The sequence below is a fragment of the Haemaphysalis longicornis genome, unplaced genomic scaffold (assembly GCF_048455015.1).
Source record: "Haemaphysalis longicornis isolate Haplotype H1 unplaced genomic scaffold, Haemaphysalis longicornis Haplotype H1 scaffold_9, whole genome shotgun sequence".
In the NCBI taxonomy this organism is placed as follows: Eukaryota; Metazoa; Arthropoda; class Arachnida; order Ixodida; family Ixodidae; genus Haemaphysalis; species Haemaphysalis longicornis.
The window spans coordinates 136,259,700-136,281,962 of NW_027526460.1; the positions used below are offsets into that span (position 1 = coordinate 136,259,700).

General features: G+C 46.9%; 1 protein-coding gene across 1 annotated transcript in view; it reads left to right on the forward strand.

Annotated features, from left to right (window-relative positions):
- The first annotated feature begins 18,248 nt into the window (after positions 1 to 18,248).
- Positions 18,249 to 22,263, forward strand: part of LOC144153764 (glutamate receptor ionotropic, kainate 3-like) — a 42,342-nt gene continuing 38,327 nt past the window's right edge. The window contains exon 1 of the mRNA XM_077685475.1: positions 18,249 to 18,402. Within this exon, the coding sequence (XP_077541601.1) occupies positions 18,324 to 18,402 (79 nt within the window). The 5' untranslated portion in view covers positions 18,249 to 18,323. The remainder of the gene's footprint in view (positions 18,403 to 22,263) is intronic.

Below are 22,263 nucleotides of genomic sequence, written 5' to 3' on the forward strand. Positions count from 1 at the left end.
CTCCCTTCAGCCAAGGTGATGCTCACACCCGCACAAGAGCACACGTGGCGACTCCTCCAAACGAGCACCTTTCCGAACCCGGCCAAGCTCCACCCTCATCCACCCCTCACCAAACTGCAAAGCATGCGGAACCCTCGCGAACCTTCCCCACATCCTATGGGGATGCATCAAAGACCCTTTCCCTCCATTTACTCCAATGAGCAGTGGGAGGAGGCACGGGCGAGCTCAAACCAGGAGGTCCAAATCTCCCTGGTCACCACAGCCGCCGACGTCGCTGCCCGGCATAAACCGGCAACCACAGCAGCCTTCTAACCGCGCAAAGCTCAATAAGGTGCTTTCTCTTTTACTCTGATGGTAGGGGGAAGACGGGAGGGAAAGAGCGTGAGAGGCTGGCGGGGGAGAGAAGAGAGGCATTTACGTTACAGGAACGGTAGAAGACTTCAGAAAGCGTTTACAGCGAAGTGAGCAGATACATGGCTATTTTTTTTTCTTCTGAGGCCTTCTTACCTTTCCGTCCTGCTTCTTGGCATCGTCTGGTGCGGACGATTTCGTCCATTTGCTCCTTGCTGTATTGAAAAGCCTGGTTCACAGGCTCTCGCCCATCAGTAACTGCCATAGGCTAGCTAAACCGGGAACCTTTAGGCTGTGTCCCGCACACCACTTTGTCATCTTTGCAATGGGCTTAATGTTTGCTTATTGGTTTCATAAAGAAGCTGGGGATGGCTGGGGGTTCTGTGTATTTTTGTGGCCCATGAACAACAGTACAGTGCGCCCCGCCCCCTGTTTGAGAAAGGAGGCGCCATTATACTCGGGTACAAGTTAAGAAAGGCAAAGGAAGTTGCCGCTGAGCCTCATCACCGCAGCTGGATGTGACTCGGCGCGGCGCAAGTAGTGCGTTACTGGGAACATTTTGAACGTGGCACGAGCCATTCCCGTGTTTTTTTTGGACTCAATCTGCTTATAAACTACTGCAGCGACGCCAAACAAACTACGCGAGAAAAAGCAGACGCATTGAAAACAGTCTCCTCTCAAACCGCGCGCGCACGTTGACATCCGGATCCGTCGCTTTGGCGGAGTGATTGCCGTTCTTAATTTGCGCCCGAGTATAGACAGCCGTGGCTCCCTCTATTCATTGTGACTGTTTAGTTTCGGGGATCTGTATTGCGTTTAAAACGGCCCGTGATTTTGATTGTGACCGCGCAGTTATTGTACACAATGAGACGTTCGTTTTCCTCACGGAAGGAGTTTGGGACTTGAGATCGGGCGCGGCACACGCCTCAACTGCTAGTGCAAGTACTTTCGCACGCTAGCCCATACGGCAGTCTCAAGAATGGGCGGAGAAAGTATTTCTTTTATTCATACTACTAAACTAACACGATGAACTGTTTCGAGTTCGGCACATGTGTAGGCTTAGGCACCGTGCACTTTTTTTTTAATGCGTGTGCAAAAACGCCTTGCGGTAAAGCCAACTTCATCGCGAATGGTCAGCAGAAAACGGTCGTAAGTGTTGTTTCATCAAAACCATGCCCAAAACAATTATATGACAGCTGGCCGCTAAGACAACCCTGTAACTACGTCGCGTTTTATTTATTTTTCATTATTTTGTCGTTCTCAGAGGAACCTTAAACGCTAAAGAATTATACGGGAGGGGCACGGACAGACATAGATAAAACTCTAGTTCCTGGAAGTTGTATTAGGTAATCCCAAAGCTATCGTCAGTGCAGTTACAAAGGATTAAAAAAAAACGCATATGAAATGCATACCCCCTCTCCCCATATGGTTGTGCATATGTGTGTAATGCGTATTTTTACACAATTTCACGGCCATCCAACTTCACAGAGTGGAATGGTTCTTTTTTTTTGTCCTAGCAGTCTATAGGCAGCGTGGAGTGTAAGGCCCTCGGCAAGGGGGTGGACCGAGTGGCGAAGTCGGTGAAGGGAGTTAAGGTGGATTGCGGGATGAGTGAATTCATTTGGTCGATCAAAACCTCTCACACAACCACAGTTGCACCGCTGGTGAAGTTCCCCCTCAACCAATCGCGACAATGCCCCCAAGACAGCCGTGAACAAAAATGCCACCATGGACTACGTGCGCAAAAGCAATACCTCTGGTGTGGTAGTAGCAGCTATTAGCTACCCCTTCTTGACCACTGGAGGTAGAGTGGGGCCATGGTGTTATACAGACCACGGTGGGGGCTACATCCAGTGGTCGAAAAGGGGTAACGTCGCCCTTTGCGTAACCGCCACTCGCCCATACAATTATAATCGCATTTGTGGAGATTATCATCACCTAAGAATGGGTTCCTCCCAAAGAATTGGTTCTGGTTTCCCTCAGACCCGGGGAGGGTCTCAGTGAAATAGTTCTGCTTATATAAAGGGGCAGGGGCGGCTAATAAATGGTGTTTTTCGAGATTTTCCCACAACAAAGATACGCGGCATCTTTTTTCGTTCACTTAAGGCTGTGATAAAAAAAAAAATGCCCGCGTACTGGTCCTTTCGTTGCAAATGTCGACGAAAGATGATAGTCGAATGGCGCCCCTGCCAAGTAAATGCCTCCCTTCTCTTTCCCGTTCACTTCTCATGCTATTCCTCTACCATCTCGTTCCTCCCAAGATAACACGCTAGAGGTTTGCTCAAGTCAATTTAAATTTACCGCGTTCCACTGCTCTAAGTCGGGTGCCTCGATGCCAGCGCTGCCGTACGGCGGACACACGCGTGAGTCGAGGCACCATACTACAACGTCTATAGAAACACGTTTCCCTATCCACGATCGTTCTGAGCAGACCTTGGAATCTATCTAGTGGAACCTTTCGTTACTGTGCCGTTTGATTTCTTAAATGCCGCCAGGAGCGCGGGCAACAGCAGGCGACGGTTTTCTGCAGTTGATGTAGTATTTCATTTGCTATCGCAAAAACCAAGCATCCGTGAATTTTTTAATCAAGGAACACCGCAAATATAACTAATGTATTGATTTTATGCCTTATATTTTCATATATGTCCTGTTCTTGTTCAACAATGTTGACAAGTATGAACATTGACACAGGACTTACACGTTTAGATTTGGCTGGGGGTATATAAGACTTGCGCACAGGGCCGGATTAAGGTGGGGGCTACGGGGGCTGCAGCCCCGGGCCCACAGCTGTCAGGGGCCCCGCTCGACCATATAAGAAAGTTATTGAGTGTGCTCGCTGCCCGCATTGAAAGTTGAAGGTAGGAGCAGAGTCCGTCAATCCTTTTAGCATTGACGGACTCTGGTAGGAGCTTCAACCTCACCTTCACACCGGAGCTGACTAACTCGTGACAGGTGTGGAGGAGTGGGGGCCCCTCACGTTATAGTTGACAACCTGCGAGTCCATTTCAATTTAAATTAGTTATGCCTACTCCTCTTCCTTGTTTTCCCGAGGTTTATGAGAATACGTCTTTGACCAAAAGTCGTGGGTACACAGCTTGACCGGGCCTAAGAAGCCACATAAAACAGGCCCCGAGCTCGGCTCCGGTCTTTTTCACGACACAGGTCGGTTCGGTAGTCTTTTCGGTACACGGAAATCTAAGTACGCGGACGTTTTGGGGCGCGCACGTTTCGGTATAAGAAAGGGTGAGGCATGCGAATAACGAAATAATGTCTGAAGAATATTGTAAATTGTTTAAACCTGAGGGTCGTTATATGTCATTATTCACAACTTAAGCACTGCCCTCTCATACACAGTTTCTGCAAGAAATTTCAATGTATAGCGCTTGACAAGGAAGTTCATTGCGATGACGACCCGTTCAATAAAGCTAGTGGATTAGTTGAATCGCATAAGCGTGATTGATATCGACTCGATATTTCTCGCTGAATGGTAAGCATATGGTTGTTTAAAGGGACACTGAAGTGAATTTGACAAGCTCCCGTTTTTGCTTGCACTGCGTAGACTGGCTCAAATTAACACACTTTTCATCGTTTATCCGGTTGACAAATCGGTAAATATTTTACAAAGCGCGAAAGAAGAAAAACTACCATGCGCGGTTTGCGGCGGCCGCACCAACTAAGGCTGTGACGTTGGGAGGAGGGGGCACCGTGATTGGATGATGTCCAAGGTTAGCAATCAAACAAGTTTCGGTTTCGATTTCGGTTCTGTAAAACACAACCAATGGCGTTGTTGGATGGGCATTCTCAATATCTCAGTAATCATCGTACCGCGCTTCTGCCATGTTGTCGGCTGTAAAATGCATAAGATAAGCCTCCCAGGACGGCTTGGAATCGTAGCATTCACTAGCCGAGGCCTACGCAGTGCATGAACGCCCTCCGCGTCCCCGCAGACGCTCAAATGCCATGCGCATTTCCCGTATATTTGGAGCTTGCCTCACTCATGCCTGTATCGTAAAAAGCGGGTTCGCACCAGGCCAAGGGTCTGTTGATTCTGGCCTGTGCCGACTGCCCGCAAGCAGTCAGTGCTTATGGCAACAGCACGCCAACGAGAACTCGCTAGCGCGCGCCAGTGCCGGCCTGCGTGCGTTTTATGAACTAGTTCGTGGAGCAATGAACGTTGCGGCCCCAAAAAAGGTGAACTGAGTATAGAAAACATCGGCGGGAAAGGAAAAAGTTAACTTATAAAAAAAAAGCACGTCCCCACGAGGATTCGAACTTGTGACTTGCAAAACACTTGCTATGACATACCTAGCGCCCCAAACCACTCGGCCACGAGCGTGCGCTATGGACTCTGGAAATATTAGGTATATAATGTATAACCAGTTTACACTTTTATTTAGTTTTAGCATTCCAAGCAGCTTAGGTGACTCTTTGTTGTTTTGCGCTCGTGCAGTAAGCATCCCTCAAGTTTCCACAATATCTCACGTCTAGCAATTGCATTTCTTAGACGGAAAAGCGTTCGCAGATGCGTAGTCATGCTGCTGACCGCTGTGCTTGTTCGCCCAGCGCAAAGAAAAGTGCTTCCTGCACCCTAGTTTTACGCTCTACGGTAAAAGTATCAGTTGATTTTATTTCCTTAGTACCTATATTGACTTCGCTGACTCTTCTCCCGCCTTCAAGAGGCCTTATATTTTCCTACTGGCGTACCAGTCAGCGAAGCGTCGCATGTACGCTTGTGCAGCGCTTGTGTGAAGCGACCTTGACTTGGAGCTAGTAAAGAAAGGCACATTCTTCCATTCACAAACGTGTCCTGGCTTCGTTTCAACTGAGCGAACGAATTGCGACGACCCGTCGGCGGCCGGCGGACGAAACGCTGGGCCGACTGACTCTGTCTGAAGGCCGGGGAGCCGTGCAATAGCGCAGCCAATTGCGAGCTCGGCTCCTCCCGACGTCACACGAAAACGCCACAGAAAATGGGCGAGCGTAAAGAGAGGAGGACAGCATTTTCGAATTAATTTTTCTACTAAATAAAATCGCGTAAACGCGCACAGAGTGGTCGAAACATGGCCTGGGGACTCCGGACTACAATTTGCGCTAGTAATCCCGCAATGTTTACATATCACTTCAGTGTCCCTTTAAATGTGACCAGGCGATCCCTCGCAGACCGCGCCCCGTGATAGGGGTATAGATTACGCCCTGCCCGGATCGTGAGCCCTCCGGCGTGTTCGTGGGCCGTCTCATTTCCCTCGAGGCCGGAGTGTGCGGGTGCCCAGGTCAAGTGAATTGTCTGGCCTGGGGATATGGGTGGACATTTTTCCAGAATTTTGAGTGCCACTCGCGATAATCGGCCAGTGGCGAAATTTTGAATTGCAGTCTTTAAATCATAAATGATTGTCTGGGGGTGGGAAAGAAGCTTCGGGGAGTTCCACTGTCCACCAGCAACAATGCCAAATAATGAAGAAATAAGCTCACGCCAAGATGGAAACCGATGCTAGACTTAGCGTCTTTTTCATTATGGGGTGTAACGCGCCGACGCTACACAGGCAATGAGGCGCGCCGCAGTGATAGGCTCTAGACTAATTTTGACGACATGGGGATCTTTTACCGTGCACCGAAATCTCGAACACACGGGCGTTTTCGCTAGCGGGGTCGTTCGGCTTCAGCCTGTGCCTTTGTGCTGTAGCCTCTGCAGGCTGTTTGAGCAACAAGCATTGCGGAAGCTATACGTCCGTGCGACTCCATTCGTAGCGTGATTCTCTAGGCGCCACTCTGTGTGGATGCAGAGGTCGCCGGGCCAGCCCGACCCTAGCGGCTCCCTTCGAGCTGGGGAATCAGCAGGCCTAGGTGGTGTGAAGAGCTCAGGCGTGGACGCCAAACAAAGCAATAACGACGTCTGTTTCCGTTCGGGATGACGAAAGCTGTGTTCACTTAAAAACGCATCCTGCGTGCGGCCCTTCGATGCCGTCTTTAAAACAGACCTCCGCCGCGACTCGGGGATGTTAAGCTGCTTGTCCCCGAGGGCGCTTTTCGCTTTGGAATGAGCCGCCGGACGGCGCAGCGCAGACCAAAGGGCGGCCCGCAGTTCTGGTCCCGCTTGGGCGCGGCGACAGGAGGAGATGAACCCCCGAAGGAGCGCAGGAAAAACATTCGATGCGGCAGACGTGTTGAGGACTCGAAAACGAGAGGTCCACCCATACTCTCCTCCGTCGTAGACCCCGAATATAGACGAGTAGCTTCAGCGTGTTTCCAGTGCCAGTTACGACCGGACAACGACCCGACCGATCGACAACGAACTACTGACTGGTGGAATTGTTGCGCTGCACCGAGGGGAGCAGCACCGCGGGAGTGAGCAGAGACATTCTATCCCTATTAAACTGTTGTCTGATGCCATCTCTCGTGCTCACCTGTCGCTCTCCAACCCAAAGGGGACCCGTTAATGTACAACGGCTTGCCGACTAGCAAGGCCATCAAAGCTGCGCGCGCAACAGGAGTTTCTCGACTCTGAAAGTTCGGCAGCCATGCGCAAACCCACGCATGAAGCCGACCTCTCTTCAGCCCAAAAAGCGACAATTTTTTTGCTAATCATGCTGCGATAGGAAGGTTGCGGTGTTCTAACCACCGCGTGCTTTCCTGTCTGCGCGGGTAACCTACAGGATTTTGGCCCGTAAGCCGTGGCGGCTAACTGTTTGGCAGATGTCTGTGAGTGACAGCTGCCTGCGCGGACTTTGAGCCCTCCCATATATGCAGGTGGAGAACTTTACAATAAAATTAAATCTTTACAGGCTAAATAAAATATGCTTCTTGTAAGAAAATACTCTTCTGTACCATGGCATGTGCAGGCCGACACGGCGCTTCGATTAATTGTGAATCTGTGACGGACCGGCAATCTAATACTAGACCTAAAGCCAATAAATTAGTTTCCGGAAAGCGTAAAATTATGTATAATTTATCACTGATCAGAGAGCATAACATGGGCTTCGAAAATTTTCGCATATTAAAGCGGAATCATTTTCATCATCATCATCATCATCATCAGGGCCTCAAGGACGCAGTAGCCCCGGGCCCCAAAGTTTCCTAATCTGGCACTGCTTGCGCAGCTTTGGCCGGATGGCTGAAACGAGCCACAGACAGACAGACAGGCAGACAGACAGACAGACAGACAGACAGACCAAACTTTCTGCGTTTAAGTATCCCAAGAAAGACTCTCGTCTTTAAAAATGGAGCTTAAATGCTCTCATACGCCATAATAGGAATGTACTCCCTAAAATTCAAGTTCCTACGTCCATCACTTCAGGCTGGGCGTTGATATCAGACCTTAGTCATTTTCAGTTCGTGAGGGGCGCAGCGCAAAAAAAAAAAAAAAAATCGTTCGCCCTCTATCGGTTTCTTAGGACAAAATTATGAAACTGATTTTTGGAAATTGGTGTGGGCAACATCGGTAATAAAAATCAATTCGATATATAAGCGGGCTGACTGTCTACTAAGAAAACCATAAAATCACAAGTAATGTACCTTAAATTTACCCTAAATTTACCTTAAATGGTGATTTACGGTCACGAGTGGCATACCGTTAACACGTGCCTTTTTCTGTCGTAGGAAAGTGAGGCTTGCCTCGTGCAATCAGCCCCAAGCCACCTAGCCGTTACTCATCAACCAAGCTGTCAACGAACCACTACTATCTGTCCAGGGCAGCGTGACGAAAAGACGACACGACCTCCTGTGACGTAACAAGCAACAGCGCCACCGGGACGAAACTTAAACGCTGGGAAGCTACTCACCTCCGGGATTTGCGGCCACGAGTGGCATACCGTTAACACGGGCTTTCTTCTGTCGTAGGTAGGAAACTTTTGTTCACACTCACCATAACTGCAGCTACCACATTTTTATGAGGCCGTAAATCCCACTACGTGTGTTGTTACAATAGTGCCATGGGTGTGGACGTGTGTACGTACGTGAACGCATCGGTACCTTATTTCCCGGACGAGCACTCGGGTGCCGTCGTGTTGATCGCTTCTTTGCAGCCTTTGGCCTAATCCAGGTACTTTGCCCTAAACCTTATTCACTGCTACTGTCTACGTGCCTTGCGCTCCTGCTGTTATCAGCTGGAGATGTTGAAGCAAATCCAGGGTCCAAAATCCATGACGTGCTCCCACTTGGCAAGGAGTGTCAGGAAGAAACTAAAACGGCTCTGGAAGAAATCAAACAGCATGTCAGAAGCATCGACACTCGGGTTAGCGCTATCGAGCAAAGTATGAAGAATGTGTCTGATTGTAAGGTGGACATCGATGCCGCCGCTGATTCCGTTAAAAAAAGTGAAAGTTCACATTAACAAGGGCAATGAAGAGCTCGTAGATCTTGTTGATGACATGAATAACCACATGCGGAGAAACAATCTTATAATTAAGGGTCTTGATGAATCCGAATATGAGGACTACGTGGAATCGGAACGTATTGTAAGGGAATTTTTTTGTAAGCATCTCCAGCATGAAGTTGGGTATACATTGAACGGGCTCATCGCGTAGGTCGTAGTCGACCTACCTTTTATAGGCCGCTAGCTGTGAAATTTTATTATTATTTATTTATTTATTTATTTATTTACAGAATACTGCAGGCCCATTTAAGGGACCCAGCAGGAGGGGCAAAAATATAATACTGCACACAACTGTAAATCATCAAGAACAATAAAAAGATACAAAAAGATACATCATGGGTCATGGTTCAATACGATCAAGTGCTTCTACAGAGCCGGTTAACGACTGAGGTAGGCAGTTCCAGTCGTTTATGGTTCGAGGAAAGTACGAGTATTTGAAAATGTTTGTTCTGGCGAAATACGGTGTTAATGAATGAGTCTGCCGATGCCGGGTTTGTATTGTCGTAAGCGGTTTTAGGTACAAATCACGGTTTACTGACAGCTTGTTGTTATTCAAAAGAAAAAGAAATTTGACCCTCTGAATTTTCCGACGTTTTTCAAGTGTGGATATACTGTTTTCTTTCATAAGGTTTGGGGGGGGGGGGGGGATCAGTACTTGGAGTAAATAAAACGGACCGCTTTGTGTTGGATTAGTTCAAGAGCCTCGATATTTCTTTTTGTGTATGGGTCCCAGACGATTGATGCATATTCCAACGAGGGTCGTATAACAGTCAAGTATGTTAGTTTTTTAACAGTAGAAGGAGCATGCTTCAGTTTGTGACTCAAAAAAAAAAAAAAAAACCCAAGTTTACGGAAAGAGGACGCAGAAACATTAGAGATGTGCTTATTCCAGCTGAGGTTGTTGGTTAGAGTGACACCAAGGTACTTATACTCAACAACCTCAGCTAGTGTCTGGGTACCACATTGATATGTAAATCCGGCCGCGGCGGCCGCTTTTCTGATGGAGGCGAAAAGCAAAAACGCCCGTGTGTACGAGATTTCGGCGCACGTTAAAGATCCCCAGGTGGTCAAAACTAATCCGGAGCCCTCCACTACGGCGCGCCTCATCGCCTGCGTTGCGTCGGCGCGTTAAACCCTACAAAAACATTGATATGTAAATGGTAAAATAGTTTTTTTGTTGCTTACTCGCATAAAGACGGTTTTATCTGCGTTTAACCTCAGCTTCCATTTCTCGCACCATGCAAAGATATTATGGAGGTTAGTGTTTAGCTAGAGCTGGTCGTCATGGGAAGTGATTTCATTAAACAGCACACAATCATCAGCAAACAGTCTGATCTGAACCGGCGCGGAAACAGTATGAACAATGTCATTAATATAAATTAAAAATAATAACGGCCCAAGAACACTAGCTTGGGGAACCCCAGAAGTTACAGGGAGTGGGTCAGAGCAATTGCCGGCAATGCTTACAAACTGAACACGGTCAGACAAGTAGGAAGAAATCCAGGAAATTATAAATTCAGGAAGGCCAATCGATTCCAGTTTTTGAATAAGCTTATTGTGAGGAACAAGATCAAATGCCTTTGTGAAATCCAAAAAGATGACATGAACTTGACCTGCCTTATCTAAAATTTGTGAAAAACTGTGCACAACAGAGATTAATTGCGTTTCTGTGGAAAACCCTTTCCTGAAACCATGCTGAACATCCGAAAGTATGTTATTTTCATTAAGGAACGTTATAATAAATTTAGCTATAATGTGTTCAAGCACTTTGCAAGATGAAGACGTTGTAGAAATTGGACGATAGTTTGGCACTAAATCTTTGTCACCCTTTTTGTGCACTGGAGCAATGCGTCCCACTTTCCAATCACGAGGCAAGCGGCCGGAACGGATGGAAGCGCGGAAAATGATTATAAGAAATTCCGATAACATCTCGGCATATCGTCGTAAAAAAGTGTTGGGAATTTGATCAGGACCGGTCGAAGTTTTAGTTTTCAAATTCAGGAGCAACGAAACAATACCGGGTGGAGATACAATATCTGGAACGTCGTCATTACTTCGACACACTCGGTGCAGTGGCTCGTTAGAGGCGGTAAAAACGTTATGGAAGTACAAATTGAAATGATTGGCAATCGTTTTCTTGTCGACAATAGTTGCTCCTTCGTGCGTTATTTGCTCAACACAATTGGTCTTTTTGCTCAAAAAGTTTCAAAATTTTTGTGGGGCAGACGTAATAAAGTTGGGTAGAGTATCCTGAAAGTATCTACATTTAGCTATCCTCACAGCCTCGTTCAGTGTGTCCTGGGCAGAAAGAATAACGTTGCGTGGGGCACCCTTGCGTTTAAGCCGCTTTAGTTTTCTTTTCATGTGCAAGACGTTCCGCGTGATCCAAGGATTCGATTTGCGCGTTTTTTAAACTTTGCTAGGGATAAAGTTATCCAGACAATGCAGGCATATTTCGTTAAATTTGTTCCACAATACTTCAGGGTCACTTCCCTGAAATCTGCTGAGGGAGAGATCGAGGTGGTCCAGAACACTCTCGTCATTTGCACGCGAAAAGTCTTTAACAGTGATTGATTTGGCATGGTGCGTAGTGCAAACAGCCTGCACGGGACAAGAAAAATAAACCATGTCATGATCCGAAAGGCCAGGGTCGACCGTTACAGAAAAAAGTTCAATTGATCTCGTTATAAAAACCAGGTCAAGCAAGGGTGCACTTGCGCCTTGCACCCGCGTCGGTTGGGTAACAATTTGATGCATGTTTTGGCTTATCATAATATCAAATAGGTACGACGCATGCTCATAGTTTTTTGTGTTCGGAAAGGGAGAGCTCCAATCTATTCCTGGCAAGTTGAAATCGCCTGCTAGTATTGCCTTCACGTGCTTGCATGTGTTCATGTAATCGTAAAGTGACCGAAAAAAATCGGGCGGTGAATCGGGTGCACGATAAACTGCAAGAAGTGCGAATGATCGTCCCCAAAAAGAAATGTTTATAATGACACTTTCGTGGTCTTGAATCTGATGTAATAGAAAAGATTTTATGTCGTGTCTGACAAGGATAGCAACACCGCCTCCTCTAGAAGCCGTATCTCGGCGATATGCCCGATATGACGGCGGAAATACGTCCTCATCGCAAATTTCAGGGCGCAACCTAGTCTCTGTTAGAACAACCACATGTGAATTGTAGCCTAAGATTAACGCTTCTAATTTCTGTGTTTTGTTGACGATACTACGAGCGTTCAAGTTCAAAATTCGCAGTTCTTTATGAACAGGAGTCACGAGTCGAGGACTGGATGGGCGGCTTTTTTGGTTGGCGATTTTAACCCTAGCGTTCTTTGCATCGTCCCATTTGTACGTATCTCGGTCTACGCGAAGTTTGTCGTAATTGAGGGTTACTTTCTTGCCCTGACCTTTTTCAGACTTCGCGCTCTCCCACAAAATCTTCCTTTTCCTAAGAGTCTCTTTCGAATAGTCGTTTTGTATTGATACGCCAGATCCTCTGAGTTTGTGCGCGTTTTTTAAGAGTTTTTCTTTCTCGTTGTAGTCCTGAAAGAACACGATAACTGGACGTTGGCTGCCCTGCTTGCCAATTCTATGAATTCGACCGACGGAATGACATGGTACTTGAAGTTTATTGGCAAAAAGATCAGTTAAAACGTCCTTCTTTAAAGTTTCGGTGGTTTCCGAGGGATTTTCATTGATGCCAAAAACAATAAGGTTTGAATGCCTACTTCTGTCTTCCAAGTCAGTAATTTTTTCTTGAAGAAAGTCAACCTTGCGTTCAACACTATCTACCTTGTCTGCCCTTTTTTCTAGTTGATTGATTCGCACAGACAAGTCCGTAAGTAATTTCTGCATGCCATCCTGCTGAGTTCGTAAAGCAGCCACTTCGGAAGTCAACACCTTCTGGCCCTCCAAAATTTGCTTTAACATTTCATGAGTACTATCTTCCGCGGACAAACTGTCGGATTCATCCGATGAGGGCCCGGGATTCATCTCAACGTCACCGCACACAAGTAGCTTGCACAAACAATATACATCGTAGGCAATATGAAGGCACTTCCGTGGGCACGGCAGAACCAGAAGACCACGAGAGTCACTTTTGATAGAGCAATAATAATCACCAACCTGCACAAGGTAGGCGAAAGGCTTGTAAGGCAACATGCCGGAAAGTGGTCCGCCGTGCCCACTCAACTTTAAATAAAAATTTCCCCGCATTTCCCCGAGGGGAAGAATGTGAAAGTGCGAATGCAAGAATTGAATTTGCGCGGTTCGGTAATGTTCGCGAAAGAGAGATCACGCACACACACACACAACTACAAAGAAAGAAAGATGCATTTATTCACAGACACCTATTTGTGTTGTCGTTGTACTTGATTGCTAGAGCGGATCTCAGCTTTGAAATTTCGTGTCAGTACTCCTTTAGGCGGGTGCATTAGCCCTTCTCACGCCCGATTCCTGGCCAATCCCCCACGTGGGTATGTGCCATGTCAGCGGCCAGGCAGCGCGCGCCCATCTCCCCCCGTTGCCAAGGAAGACGAGGAGATTCCTGGCCAATCCCCCACGTGGGTATGTGCCATGTCAGCGGCCAGGCAGCGCGCGCCCATCTCCCCCCGTTGCCAAGGAAGACGAGGAGCGCGCGCACCCGCAGCTGTTGCTATGTGGACGGACGGCGGTCACCGGAATTCAGGGTCGCTTATAAAGTGCATTCGCACTTAAAAAACAGAGGCTCTGAGTCTTGGACCTAAACTAAAAAACCTCGAATCACCCAAAGCATGGCTCGGGGGAGATTTTTCCCCGAAGGTTCAGTTCGCTAGAATGAAACTGCGGGAATTCGGAAAGGCAAATAGAACTGACAGATAAAAATACCGTGTGCGCTTTAACAAGCTTCGTTTGGAACACGGCATTTACCGCTATGTTTCATCCACAAACCAAGTCGTTCAAGTTTCTGCAAAAAATCAGCCCTACTCTAAGTGACACACTGCTCACATCTCACACAGCTTCCATACAATCGCCCCTGTTTCCTTACTCCTAGCAAACTTCCGCAGTATATTTCCAAAGCTTGACGCCCTTAAAGCGATTATGCACACGTGTTCAGCCGATATCATCATCGGTACAGAAACATGGTTTTCCGACGAAATATCAAATAAACATCTTACCCTTCCTTCTAACTTTGAAATTTTCCGCAAGGGCAGGTGCGGCCCTCGCGGGGGCGGCGTAATGATTGCAGTTAAAGAAGATTATCACCCATCACAAATAGTCCTCGATTCACCATTAGAAATCATCTGGGTCAATGTTCACATTGGCCAAACACCCTGCGTCTTAGGCGCCTGTTCGCGTCCTCCCGATGGTCGCGCAGATTTCGTCGACAATTTAAACGACACAATAGGCACCATCCTGTACGAATTTCCAAGTAGCTTGTTAGTCATAGTACGAATTTCCAAGTAGCTTGTTAGTCATAGGTGGTGATTTTAACTACTCGGGTATCGACTGGCCAACAAATTCCGTCACTGCGCAAAATAATTGCCTCGAATACCTTTGCTTTACTCAATGTATTGATTACCACCAACTTACGCAAATAGTACGCGAACCAACACGGGGCGATCACTTGCTTGACCTCATTCTAACAAATCAAACCGAAACTACTAACACACACGTTATGGATGAAATAAGTGATCATAAGGCCATACATTGCTCGCTATCAGTGACACACGCTATCAAAACTAAAACAGAAAAACAAATCTTCAACTACGCATGCGCGGACTTACAAAAAATGAACCATATGCTGGAAACTTTAACTGTTAACCATGAAACTGGGTTGCAGGATCGTACATTGAATGAAAACTGGTGTATATTTCGCGACATGCAAGCTAAAGAAATAGAAACATCTTGTGTTCCAAAAACGGTAATATGCTCTAGGACGAACGACCCATGGTTTACCCGTGATGTCAAACGGCTTTTAAAAAGGAAAAAAAAGAGCCTACAGAAATTCAACTCGGACCAACGATCCTGATGACTGGCAGAACTACAAACAGATATTTACTTTAACTAAAAAAACAATACTTGAGGCAAAACCCAAGCATTTTAATGTTACGCTCCCAAGTATTATGAAAACCGACCCAAGAAAATTCTGGAATAGTATTAACCCGAAGTACAAAAACATGATACCCGTCTAACCTATGCAACCGGGGATAAGTTATCTTTGCAAGAATGTGCCGAAGAATTTAACAGAGCCTTTTCCCAAGTTTTCACTACCGAGCTGCCTTTAAGTGACTCTTTGGAGCCGTCGCAACCAAACATAACTTCTAGTTTTACGCCCATTGTAATTACAGCCCAAGGCGTGGCATGCGCTATCGACCACCTAGCTTCCAATAGCCCCGGGCCTGACGGTATAACAGCGAAGCTCTTGAAAATAACTTGTCTTTACTCAGCTTACCTGCTTGCGTTATTATTTCAGCAATCCCTAGATTTAGGTTGCTTGTCGGACGATTGGAAATTTGCCCATACCCTACCATTTTTCAAATCCGGCGACCGGTCTGATCCCGTTAACTATAGGCCTATTTCACTTACTTCCATTAGCTGCAAGTTGCTAGAACATATTATTATCACACATGTTGTAACCAACCTTAACCAGAACAACTTCTTCATTAGCAATCAACACGGATTAAGGAAACATTTTTCATGTCAGACACAACTTTTTGAGCTGGTCACTGATCTCCACTTTTCGCAGCACAGGTTGCTTTGTACCAATGCCATTTGTGTCGATTTGTTTAAGGATTTCGATCGGGTTCTACATCAGCGTCTAATGCTTAAAATTCCTAACCTTAATCTGGATGACAAAACAACCCACTGGATTCGTAGTTTTTTAACAAACCGTTGGCAATCTGTAAGATTAAACGAGCACGTGTCTAATCCAGTGGGTGTCTCATCAGGAGTCCCCCAAGGGTCCTTACTAGGCCCTTTACTATTTCTAATTTATATAAATGACCTGGCATGCAACATTTCCTCATCCATTCGTCTCTTTGCCGACGACTGTGTAATCTAACTTCCGATGACGTTTCTACACTCCAGCATGATTTATTTACTCTAACTGAATGGTGCGAAAAATGGCTGGTGAAAATAAACGTAGAAAAAACTAAGCATGTGCGATTTTCTTCAGTGACAAGTCCAGAAACTTATAATTACTTAATAGATCATGCCAGAATTGAAACAATTTCATCCTTCAAATATCTTGGAGTTACATTCAGCTCCGATTTAAACTGGGCCCCCACATAAAAAAATCACATCAAAAGCGTGTAAAAAGCTCGGCCTGCTCAAGCGTCGCCTTTATTTAGCTAATTCAGTGACACGGCTTCACGCGTATATTACTCTTATCCGCTCTTCACTAGAATACGCGCAAATCATCTGGCATCCACATCAAATGTGTCTGACTAACATGCTTGAATCCGTACAGAACAAGGCCGCGCGCTTCACCAAGATACCAGAGTGCATATGCCTTGAAGGACGAACGTAATTTCCCCCTCTCACCCAATGCAGGCAGTTTTCAAGATTAACTTTTTTTCACACTCTGTACCGTCATACATCACCATTCGCTCGCAAATTTATCCTCCCGGCACCCTATACGTCCGCACGCACTGACCACGCTCACAAAGTTAGCCCAATTTTTGCCCGAACAAACAAATATCAGAACTGACCCCTTGTACTGGCAGTCAATGAGTGGAATGTTTACCTAGTAGCCTAGTGGACCGAACATACGCCTCTTCTTTTCAAACCGCACTCCTCGCTTTTTAGCAATTAAAAATACCCTGTAACTAGTCTTCATCATGCTCATCTTTCCCAGGCAGTAAATGTGTGTTCATGCTTTTAAAATACCTGATTTTCTGGCACTTTTACACTTTTTGTTTTTTGGATATAACGTTTAACTCTGTATTTTGCAATTGTATTGAACACTTTTTGTGCCTTTATGATATTCTAATGTCACTTCTGTTGTGTTGATTATTTTCTTTTTACAATATTGCATGTTGTGTCGGCTTTCAACCCATTCCCACCCTATGTAATGCCCACTTGCGTCCTTGGGTACCTCAATAAATAAAATAAATAAACAAATAAAATTAACATCCTGATTTGCCCCAGTAGGGGTTTGCTAGGGGAAAACCACCTGGAGCAGCTTTTACACATTGTAAGGCTTACTTATTTCAGAAAAAACAAGTTCTATGTGTAACGGGCCTGCGGTAAACTGAAGAATTCCTGAAGGAAAGAATTTTAGCCCTACCACTTTCACACGAAGGTCCTTTTTATTGAGCCACATTGGGCTCCTAAATCACGATAATAATATACTCCCCATATTTCCAGTCTCCAGGACCAGTAGTTTAAATGGGCATTCATGAATCAGTCGGTCGCTAGGTCGTTCGGTTGGGTACTACTATTTATAGATGTAGATTATGAGTATATAAATACGTGGGTTTTTACAGTAGAGTCACCCCACTTCTCGCCTACAGAGTTCAATTCCTCCTCTCCCCTTGGAATGGGGAACCACAACCCCACCATACAGATTGACAATGCCGCACCACCCCAGGACGGTCTTATCTCCCGCATAAAATGTTTTTTTTGTTGTTTTTGACAACAGACATCGTGAAAAAACTCGGCCATAGTGACACGAACAATCCCGCTGTGAAACAACAAAAAAGAACTTCCAATTGATAAGCCGACTTGAAGATGCAGTGGGAGTACTGTAAGTAATCCTCCGATTGTTTTTTCGTATTTTAATTTTTTTATTTAGACGGCAAAATGTGGTGAGAGCCGATGTCGAAGGCGAGCCTAGGCTTGGTGCATCGCATGCCATTCGCCCCTGGCCCTGAGTAGCCGCAACCCCCTTTGAAAGAAGGAACAATGAAGTTCCATCCACCAGTCGCTAAGAGAGGAGGAGTGGCGGAATGCGGGGGAAGGGGAGTGCACTTGAATTTGTTTTCTCTTGGCGACGATGACAGTCAACAAAAGAATCTTGCCTAGGTGAATAAAAACGTGCAAAAAGAAAACCAGCTCCGCTGCCAAATTTTAAACCCTTGATGACGTGAGCCGCCAAACACCCCGACGAAAGTGCCCATAACATCGACGGTTAGATGAATTATCGGTGGTCGTTATTTGGCGACAAACAGTCTCTTTGACCTCATTGTCTACCCTCCCCCCCCCCCCTCCACGCGAAAAAGAAAATGTCAGGGATGGTGGGTGCTCCTCATCGGACATCCTCTTCACGTTCACCAGTGCTACTGAGAGTACGTCCGAAGTTCATGCCACACTTCAGGAACCTGAAATATTAAAGAATTGAAATCGAACCGAAATTAGCACTTCCACTGCAGCGCGACGAGGCTAGGGCTGAATGAGTATCTTCTCTAGCCTCAATGGCCACGAGTGGACCGTGCGAGCGACACCCTCCGGCTCCGGGCTTCGGCCCTCGGGGAAAGAAACAAAATTCGCCCAAAGAGCGAGTCGGGGCTCGCTCGGATGGAGTGAGCGCTGCAGCCCTTGGCCGGCGGAGGCGCGGCGAGCAGGACGGCCGAGTTTAGACGCGACGCGAATAGCAGCCGCGGTCGTCGAGGCGGACGGCGGCATGGCCACGCGATTCCTACTGCTCTTGGGGGCGGCTGCTTCACTCCGGGTGCTCGCCTTTCCCGAGGTGATCAAGATCGGTGAGTGCCCGACGTCTCCCTGCCTCCTTCGCCGACCACATCGTCCGATGGTTGACTGGATCATTTCCGGTTGACTGGACCCTTCACTGGTCCATTTCCGCAAAAATATTTCCGCCAACGACGTGTCCGGCACCCGAACAGTGCGTGCGAAATTTCACCACCGACTACCAACTATAGAGCTACGACCGCCCGACAGCAATTCGCCCTGTCCAGGGATTATGAAAGCCGCAGCGAAATGGCCTGGATCGTGTGGCAGTGCAAGCAACGCGTCAAAGGCACTGCACAGTATCGTTTCACGCGCTGCACAGGGGCTACTCCAGAGCAACCGTATGATTGCACTGCGAGCCGTCGTTGTGCCAAGGCAGGGCAGCGATTCAACGAAAATCAGTTAATGCAGGTGGTGTTCTGCGCAATATTGATAGTCTGTATTGAAAATCAGACACGGATGGCCGCTCTGCATTCGCTGTCCCCAAAAAGGGCGACCGTAGTCCTTGAAATTGCAGAAAGTGGTGCCGAGAAAGATCAGGTAGACAAAATAACGCTGCTAGGTGGTGGTGAAGATAGCAGAAACCGAAGCCCGATTGCCGGTGCCTTACTACATCATAGCATTAACTCGATCTTCCCCTTGTAGAGCTCAAAAAGGCGAAAAAGGACTCCTCCTTCAACTTAACAAAATGAGATCGGTAGCGGCCATAGGCCCCAGAGTTCCTTGTATGCCAATTCCATCATCCCAACAGCAATGCTCAGAATTCATTTTTCAACTCGACCGGAGCAACCTCCAACTTTTCCGCTGTTGCCCTCCATGCTAGTGCGTCAAGATTGGGCCTCCTAAAGTGTTGAGCGCCCGCTGTTCTGGTTGGTAGGCTCATTGTCTTGACGGCTTCCGCCCTTTATTTGATCTCACCGCAAAATTTTACAAAAGGGTATGTATATTAGGACACGCTCTTTCGTGACTGGGAAGAAGAAACGAAGACTACCGGTATTAATGACAGTTTCGCGGTTTGTTTTGCTGCTACCGTGTTCGCACTGCTCTTGCAACACTGTTTCCGAATTCAAATTCAAATGGGGCTTACGCGCCAAAGCTATACTTAGTGTGTGAGGCACGCCGCAATGAAGGGCTGCGGATCAATTTAGACCGCCTGGGGGTGTTTCAAGTGCGCCGAAATCTTGACACACAGGCGCTGTCATTTTTAGTTTCCATCAAAAAGAAAAGAAAAAGGAAAAACAAAACAACCGCCACGGCCAGGAATTTAAACCGTGACCTCGCGTTCAGCACATTCCCTGCGCCACCCCGGCGGGTCCCTCACAAAAAAAAAACAAAAAACAAAGACAAAACCGAGAGAAACACAGAAAGCAGTCCAAGCGCATTCACATACCTAGCTAAATGCCTCCTCCAAAGTATGAATAGATGAACGCTTGTAAAAAAATACAAAATTTCCTTTCAATGTTCGTTACTTATGGTTGCTTACTCTGAGGAAATCGAACTTTAAAGGCCGTATGTCTGCATCAGCGCAGTGCTTACTCTGCCCGTCTATATAATGTTTCTATTGTGGTATTCCAATGCCAGGTACCAGAAGCGTATACGCGGGATTTCCTTTAGAGGTGTGCCGGACGCCAGAAAAAGTGAGAAAATCATAACTAAAACAATAAAAAAGAACAAGGAAAACAATATCAAAATAAGGAGAAGGTTCAAAACTTCCGAATGCAGTGAGCGGTCTCTGCACAACCTTCGAATTGTCTTGAATAGTTTTTGGTTTCTCCTGCTCGGGCATCGCACAATGGCTGATCGTCGTGGGGAGGCCATACATCGAAGTCGTGTAAGCTTTGTGAGTAACCTGGGACCGGAAAAATAAATATCGGTAGTCGTCTTTTGATTGTGGGCAGAGACAGCGACCTCGTTCGTGGCTAACCCTTCCTTCCAATGCAAATATTTCGGTGGAGGTCGCGGCCCCATCTGCTCCTCCTGTGTACGCCAGCGGAGGCACGGAGCGAGTGGTGCGCTTCACGGCCGAGCACGTAACTTCGGCAGGTAGCGCTCCCGCCTAATCGGGAACCGGAAAGTAGTCGCCACAAGCTGCGCCGGAATTCCTCCTGCGGAAATAGTTCACGAATACACCCGAAGTCATACATCCGTCCGCAGGCGGTACAGACGCAACTGTACAATTTTGCCTTATTTCTCGACTATATCCAATACTCTAGCCTGCCCTTACGCGCTCCGGACCTTTGATGCCAGCCGTCGCCCGATCCGGCAATAGCCACCTAGCGCAGCCCATTCGTGTGTCCACACCTATTTTCAACCCGTGTAAATTATGACTGACAGGTGAGCCTTTGCGTCACAGAATTTATTCCATCCCCCCCCCCCCCCCCCTTTCCTATTGCCAACCCGAAACCGCAGCCCAGTCGGCGCAATTACAATACTTTCGCTCAGGTTGTCAAAAAACGAACACTCTGTAACGAACCATGTGTGGCGTAATAAATCCATCCCGATTTTTAGTGTAGCTCGGCACGAGGATTCTGAAGCACACTTTTTGCGAAGTAACGCGACGAGTGACTATTCGACCGTGATGGAGGAGAGGCTATTACCCATGGAGCCCTGGACTGAGGGAATCACCCGAAATTCGATTCTTTTTTTTGTTTTTTTTTAGCTTTATGGACGATTATAACATCATTATCACCGTTTCTGGTGTAGTCTAGTGTGAACGATGCGGGAACAACGGCGGAGACCGGTAACAGGAAATCCGTCATGACCATGCCAGAGCAACTGCGACGGGACTGAATTATAATGGTGCTAGAGGGGAAAACTGCATGCTGTGCCGCCTCGGTGTCCGCCAGAGCGAGCTGCATTGTTACATTGTTACTTAACTCAATTGGCTTGCGGCAGGGCGTCTTGCCGCTTCAGACGCCAAAGCCAACACCAGGGGCAAAATTTTCTGTGCTTCGTCCTGAATGAAGCCTTTAAAAAAAATATCCGAGAAAGAACTTTAAGAGCTATGCTTTTGTTGTAAAAAGCTGTAAATAGGCAAGGGGGTTTAATAGCAGTAAAACTGAGCCAGCCGAATAAAGATCTAGAGGCAAGAAGATCAGGGTAAACGAGCCGAGGAATTGATTCGGCTCGCGCCGCACGATCATGCTCAGGGGGTGATAGGTGCCGGTCAGTGTCTTATACCCATGAAGGGATTGGCCAGTCGGTGAAAGGAATTCCATGGCCTCGGCCCTTCAATCAATCGTCATTGCGAAAAGTTTTTTACTGACAATATTGTGATTTTTTGCAGCCAGAGACTCACTTTCGAGCTTGTTCGCTAGCCATGGCAAGTAATAATTGGACTTTTCAGCGGTCCATGACGAAACGCAGGTTGAAGTGCCGCTCGTTGAGCGGACAGCGCCATATGTTTCCCTCCAGTATATATTAGGGGGCCATTCCACGCCAAACGACCCAGCCGCTGGCGGTGGAGCCTCTCCGATGTTTCTGGAAAAGCTGTTAAACATAAAATAGTGAAAAGCGAGACTAAAGGAAGGGAAACCGTAGGACAGGACAACTTTCTTCACTATTACGCTCTATTTTATTAGGTTTAGCGGCTCCAGTCGCCCACATTATACCATTGACGAGTTTTCCGGAAAAATTTCTTGTTGATTTCCGTCTTCCCGAAAAAAGTCAGTGCCGTTTCAGTCTGTGAAGGAGCATGACCAGTGAAGCTGTGGCGCATAATGCTAAGGTCGTCTTAGCGCACTCTAGCGTACAAAATATCATTCGCCCAATGTTAGAATATGGGGTTATTGTTTGGGACCCCTTCACTGAAGCTAACATAAGTAAATTTAGAAACGTGCAGAAAAAAGCCGTTCGCTTTATCTTTGAAAGCTTGA